We start from the raw sequence: 6,909 nt of genomic DNA, 5'->3' as shown, positions 1-6,909 counted from the left end.
GGTTAAACTGTGAGTCGAACGGGTTAAACTGTGTGAGTCTAACGGGTTAAACCGTGCGAGTCGAATTGGTTAAACAGTGTGAGTCTAACGGGTTAAACAGTGTGAGTCTAACGGGTTAAACCGTGCGAGTCGAATTGGTTAAACAGTGTGAGTTGAACGGGTTAAACTGTGAGTCGAACGGGTTAAACTGTGAGTCGAACGGGTTAAACTGTGAGTCGAACGGGTTAAACTGTGAGAGACGAACTGGTTAAACCGTGTGAGTTGAACTGGTTAAACTGTGTGAGTCGAAAGGGTCAAATTGTGTGAGCCGAACGGGTTAAACCGTGTGAGTCGAACGGGTTAAACCGTGTGAGTCGAACGGGTTAAACCGTGTGAGTCGAACGGGTTAAACCGTTTGAGTCGAACGGGTTAAACCGTGCGAGTCGAACGGGTTAAACCGTGCGAGTCGAACGGGTTAAACCGTGCGAGTCGAACGGGTTAAATTGTTTGAGTCGAACGGGTTAAATTGTTTGAGTCGAACGGGTTAAATTGTTTGAGTCGAACGGGTTAAACCGTGTGAGTCGAACGGGTTAAACTGTTTGAGTCGAATGGGTTAAACCGTGTGAGTCGAACGGGTAAAAACGTGAGTCGAACGGGTAAAAACGTGTGAGCCGAACGGGTAAAAACGTGTGAGCCGAACGGGTAAAAACGTGTGAGCCGAATGGGTTAAACTGTGTGAGTCGAACGGGTTAAACCGTGTGAGTCGAACGGGTTAAACCGTGCGAGTCGAACAGGTTAAACCATGCGAGTCGAACAGGTTAAACGGTGCGAGTCGAACTGGTTAAATGGTGAGTCGAACGGGTAAAAACGTGTGAGCCGAACGGGTTAAACCGTGCGAGTCGAACGGGTAAAAACGTGCGAGCCGAACGGGTAAAAACGTGCGAGCCGAACGGGTAAAAACGTGCGAGCCGAACGGGTTAAACCGTGTGAGTCGAACGGGTTAAACCGTGTGAGTCGAACGGGTTAAACCGTGTGAGTCGAACGGGTTAAACCGTGCGAGTCGAACAGGTTAAACCGTGCGAGTCGAACTGGTTAAATGGTGTGAGTCGAACGGGTAAAAACGTGTGAGCCGAACGGGTTAAACTGTGCGAGCCGAACGGGTTAAACCGTGCGAGCCGAACGGGTTAAACCGTGCGAGCCGAACGGGTTAAACCGTGCGAGTCGAACGGGTTAAACCGTGTGAGTCGAACGGGTTAAACTGTGAGTCGAACGGGTTAAACTGTGAGTCGAACGGGTTAAACTGTGAGTCGAACGGGTTCAACTGTGAGTCGAACGGGTTAAACTGTGAGTCGAACTGGTTCAACTGTGAGTCGAACTGGTTCAACTGTGAGTCGAACTGGTTCAACTGTGAGTCGAACTGGTTCAACTGTGCGAGTCGAACGGGTTAATCTGTTCATACAGAAAAATCACAGCATGGGAAGGAGAGGAGGGTATGCACGAGATGAAACCAACCGCACTCATTCAGCACGGATCCCATGTACAGACTCACACAGCACAAAATTTAGAACGCACGGAGTGCATTACATCGAACTCTCAATACGTAATCCAGAACACACACAGTGCGTAATCCAGAACACACACAGTGCGTAATCCAGAACACACACAGTACGTAATCCAGAACACACACAGTGCGTAATCCAGAACACACACAGTGCGTAATCCAGAACACACACAGTGCTTAATCCAGAACACACACAGTACGTAATCCAGAACACACACAGTGCGTAATCCAGAACACACACAGTACGTAATCCAGAACACACACAGTGCGTAATCCAGAACACACACAGTGCGTAATCCAGAACACACACAGTGCGTAATCCAGAACACACACATTACGTAATCCAGAACACACATTACGTAATCCAGAACACACACAGTACGTAATCCAGAACACACACAGTACGTAATCCAGAACACACACATTACGTAATCCAGAACACACACATTACGTAATCCAGAACACACACATTACGTAATCCAGAACACACACATTACGTAATCCAGAACACACACAGTACGTAATCCAGAACACACACAGTACGTAATCCAGAACACACACATTACGTAATCCAGAACACACACAGTGCGTAATCCAGAACACACACAGTGCGTAATCCAGAACACACACAGTACGTAATCCAGAACACACACAGTACGTAATCCAGAACACACACAGTACGTAATCCAGAACACACACAGTACGTAATCCAGAACACACACAGTACGTAATCCAGAACACACACAGTACGTAATCCAGAACACTCAGTCGGTAATCCAGAACACACACAGACATAATCCAGAACACACACCCAGTACGTAATCCGTAACGCACACAGTATTCAGAACGCACGGCACGTCACCCAAATCACACAGTACGTAATCCAGAACACATACACAGTATTCAGAACGCACGGCATGTCATCCAAATCACACAGCACGTAAACAGAACATACGCCGCAATAAGTTTCATGACACAGAGGCGAATTTTATAAACGACGAACTTCACAAACGGATAGAGCGCACTGACTAACTCCGCACTCACTCACTCACGCACACATGGAACGAGTCACTCAGTAAGACTAATGGGATTTTCCCGTACTCTCAGCACGAACTTCCTTAACTCACTTCTCACACTCAGCACTAACTCCCCACACTCACGGACATCTTGAGATCTCGCGCTGCTCATGAGTAACGAAGCGATAGCGATGAACACAGCGGTCCGTGGCATCGTGGATCAGACTGGAACCGGCCAGACGAGGGTCTCGCCCTGCACGGCGTGTGGTCTGGGTCCGGGTCCGGGTTCGGGCTCGGTTCAAGTCCCTCCTCGCTCGCTCAAGCACATGATCCCAACTCGATGAGTAAATATCCCGACTCCTGAGCAGGGTTCACTCCCTGGCGGATCCTCCCCGATTGGACCGTTCCGCTCTGTGCCTCCTTCGAGCCAAGTCGTCTCCGGGATGATGGGACTCCGGACGGCGGAGACCGCCAGCTTTGTGCGCAGCGCTGGTAAGTGAGGGCGTCCAGGCTGGCACGAGGGACGCGGGTCCCTGGCACGAGGAGTCGTCGTGCGAAGAGGGAGTAACCATGACCGGTGATCCCGCCCAGCGCTCTCCCGCGCTTTCCCCGTCTACCCCTCCCGCGTCCTCGATAGGTCCCGCAACACCGAGCGGGGACCGGGATCTTCTGTTATTATTCATTCTTCATCGCACCTCGTGCAGGACTATGGGGGCGGGATAAATGAAGACCGGTCGACTGAAGACCTCCAGAGGGGGATCCCCAGTACGATGGGTGATCTCATAATGAGAGTTAAACGTGTCTCTCGATTTACCCAAAACACTGCAACCTGGAGAGCGCGAAAACCCCGTTAGTTACCGCGAACACACATATGAACAACCACAGGACATGGTGATCAAGACATTCACCACTTTGTAATTAAATTAATAACTTTCACTTCGTATCCTCAATTTGGTTACGTTTTATCCTCATGTCAGCGATACACGCTATGACGTAATAATACTACACAAGTTTATCCCCGCAATCCTGCACACCCCACTCAGTGTCCTCCCACCACCCCCACACCCCACTCAGTACCCTCCCACCACCCCCACACCCCACTCAGTGTCCTCCCACCACCCCCACACCCCACTCAGTACCCTCCCACCACCCCCACACCCCACTCAGTGTCCTCCCACCACCCCCACACCCCACTCAGTACCCTCCCACCACCCCCACACCCCACTCAGTGCCCTCCCACCATCCCCACACCCCACTCAGTGCCCTCCCACCATCCCCACACCCACTCAGTGCCCTCCCACCATCCCCACACCCACTCAGTGCCCTCCCACCATCCCCACACCCACTCAGTGCCCTCCCACCATCCCCACACCCACTCAGTACCCTCCCACCATCCCCACACCCACTCAGTACCCTACCACCATCCCCACACCCCACTCAGTACCCTCCCACCGTCCCCACACCCACTCAGTACCCTCCCACCATCCCCACACCCCACTCAGTACCCTCCCACCGTCCCCACACCCACTCAGTGCCCTCCCACCGTCCCCACACCCACTCAGTGCCCTCCCACCGTCCCCACACCCACTCAGTACCCTCCCACCATCCCCACACCCACTCAGTGCCCTCCCACCGTCCCCACACCCACTCAGTACCCTCCCACCATCCCCACACCCACTCAGTACCCTCCCACCATCCCCACACCCACTCAGTACCCTACCACCATCCCCACACCCACTCAGTACCCTACCACCATCCCCACACCCACTCAGTGCCCTCCCACCATCCCCACACCCACTTAGTACCCTACCACCGTCCCCACACCCCACTCAGTACCCTCCCACCACCCCCACACCCCACTCAGTACCCTCCCACCACCCCCACCCCTACACCCCACTCAGTGACCTCCCAACACCCCCACACCCCACTCAGTACCCTCCCACCACCCCCACACCCCACTCAGTACCCTCCCACCACCCCCACCCACTCAGTGCCCTCCCACCGTCCCCACACCCACTTAGTACCCTACCACCGTCCCCACACCCCACTCAGTACCCTCCCACCACCCCACACCCCACTCAGTACCCTCCCACCACCCCCACCCCCCACTCAGTACCCTCCCACCACCCCCACCCCACACCCCACTCAGTGACCTCCCAACACCCCCACACCCCACTCAGTACCCTCCCACCACCCTCACACCCCACTCAGTGACCTCCCAACACCCCCACACCCCACTCAGTACCCTCCTACCACCCCCACATCCCACTCAGTGACCTCCCAACACCCCCACACCCCACACCCCACACCCCACACCCCACACCACCCTGGCAAAATAAATGACGGAACTTGATTTGTACAAGGAAATACAAGACAGACAGAAAAAGGGATCTTATGGTCCATCGAGCTCGTGTAGTCGAACCATAGACCGATCACGTGATGTGTGCCCGGGAATTCCGCATTCATCGCATCGTTTGGTCAAATGATTCGGATCCACAAATGGCGCAGTGGATCAGGAGGGACATCGCGGGTCTTTACGGTCAGACACACAGACACAGACACAGACACAGACACGCAGACAACCTCGATACAACCTGGGACAACCACGACATGGTGGTTCACATGTTTCTGTGACTTATTCCCACATTCCTCAAACAACATTCTCGAGGTCTTGACACGTTCCAACGCACCGCAGAGATTCCCAATGCGGTCGTCATTGTGGTTATCATCGTTGATGGTGAAATAAACCACAGGTGGACCATGCACGGATGGTGGTGTATAACGTTTTCATTTGATAACACTTCAGGGGATCTAATGTTCCAAGGGTGACAAGGTCAAAAAAAAACAAACATTTGTTTCCTATTCATGGCCAAAAAAAATTGGGGTCGGGAGGGAATTTTTATTTTTTGACAATTAATTTAGCCATGAATACATTCATATAACTCGATTAAAAAGGTTTATTTTCCTTGGTGGTAGTGGTGGTGGTAGTGGGATGGTAGTGGTGGGGTGGTAGTGGTGGCGGTAGTGGTAGTGGTAGTGGGGTGATAGTGATGTGGTAGTGATGTGGTGGTGGTAGTGGGGTGGTGGTGCGTGGTGGTAATGGTGGTGGTGGTGGTAGTGTTGTGGTGGTGGTGGTCGTGTGGTGGTAATGGGGGTGGTGGTGGTGGTGGTGGTGTACTCGACTTGCTAAAATGCACTTTATTCTGTATTCAATTTCTCCACATATTTAACAATGCAGGCATGCTGAAAATATGCATTTTTATATATATATATATATAGTTTAACAGCGTCAAGTGCATTTTTGCAAGTCTATTGCACCACCACTACCACACCACCACAACTACCACCATCACAATAGGTGAAACTAACCTTGAAAAGACCGAGCCGCAAAGCAGTCGTCGTGAGCGTTTGACTCTGGCGCCGCCATTTTTAAACTCTCACTGACGTAACACGTGGGATTCAAAATGGCGGCGCCAGAGTCCAAATTGTCAACTAAAATCGTAGGGTCGCATATGAAAGCAATAGGTCAGTAGGAAACCGGAAACAAACTCCTTTTATGGTTTGTCCTTATAGGAGAACCTGGAGGTAATATGAACCCTTAGGGGATGGACACCCCAACCCATGGCACGAGTGGCCTTAAGGGGGCGAGGGGCGGTGCGGGGGCGAGGGGCGGTGCGGGGGGGAGGGCGAAGGGTGAGGGGGGCGAGGGGAGGGGGGCAAGGAGCGAGGGGCGGATGGGAGGAGATACTTGCAGGGTACATTTTTGTGTGATGTCATACTATCATATTTAATGTTGGGGTCTCGTGTGACCGTTTACATTTAGTGAGATAAGTAACTAGTAGGTTATAAATGGTAAACAAGAAAAAGAGCAATCGGAGATTACAGACCTTCGCCAAGACTTATTTTGTGTGGTGATTGTGTAGTTTTGTGTGGTGTTTGTGTAGTCTTGTGTGGTGTTTGTGTAGTCTTGTGTGGTGTTTGTGTAGTCTTGTGTGGTGTTTGTGTAGTCTTGTGTGGTGTTTTTGTAGTCTTGTGTGGTGATTGTGTAATTTTGTGTGGTGATTGTGTAGTCTTGTGTGGTGTTTGTGTAGTCTTGTGTGGTGTTTGTGTAGTCTTGTGTGGTGATTGTGTAGTAGTTTTGTGTGGTGTTTGTGTAGTCTTGTGTGGTGTTTGTGTAGTCTTGTGTGGTGTTTGTGTAGTAGTTTTGTGTGGTGTTTGTGTAGTCTTGTGTGGTGTTTGTGTAGTAGTTTTGTGTGGTGTTTGTGTAGTCTTGTGTGGTGTTTGTGTAGTCTTGTGTGGTGTTTTTGTAGTCTTGTGTGGTGTTTTTGTAGTGTTGTGTGGTGTTTGTGTAGT

At 51.5% G+C, this 6,909-nt stretch overlaps 1 protein-coding gene across 4 annotated transcripts in view; it reads right to left on the bottom strand.

Annotated features, from left to right (window-relative positions):
- The window catches only part of LOC147028894 (neuropilin-2-like), a 110,660-nt gene extending 104,671 nt beyond the window's left edge, over window positions 1–5,989 (bottom strand). For 2 of the 4 annotated variants that reach the window (XR_015057765.1, XM_085879728.1), the window contains exon 1: window positions 2,701–3,166. Coding sequence is in view for 3 of the 4 variants with exons in the window: in XM_085879728.1 (XP_085735854.1) it covers window positions 2,701–2,770 (70 nt within the window). In the remaining variant the exon portion in view is untranslated. Of the gene's footprint in view, window positions 1–2,700; window positions 3,172–5,925 lie in introns of those variants that run through there. The other 2 variants (XM_085879729.1, XM_085879730.1) reach the window with 2 other exon arrangements.
- Between the last annotated feature and the right edge of the window lie 920 nt (window positions 5,990–6,909).

Source organism: Eptatretus burgeri, chromosome 4, assembly GCF_056783735.1.
Source record: "Eptatretus burgeri isolate ZD-2024b chromosome 4, Ebu_testis_v1, whole genome shotgun sequence".
In the NCBI taxonomy this organism is placed as follows: domain Eukaryota; kingdom Metazoa; phylum Chordata; class Myxini; order Myxiniformes; family Myxinidae; genus Eptatretus; species Eptatretus burgeri.
This window is presented reverse-complemented; position numbering and strand designations above follow the sequence as displayed.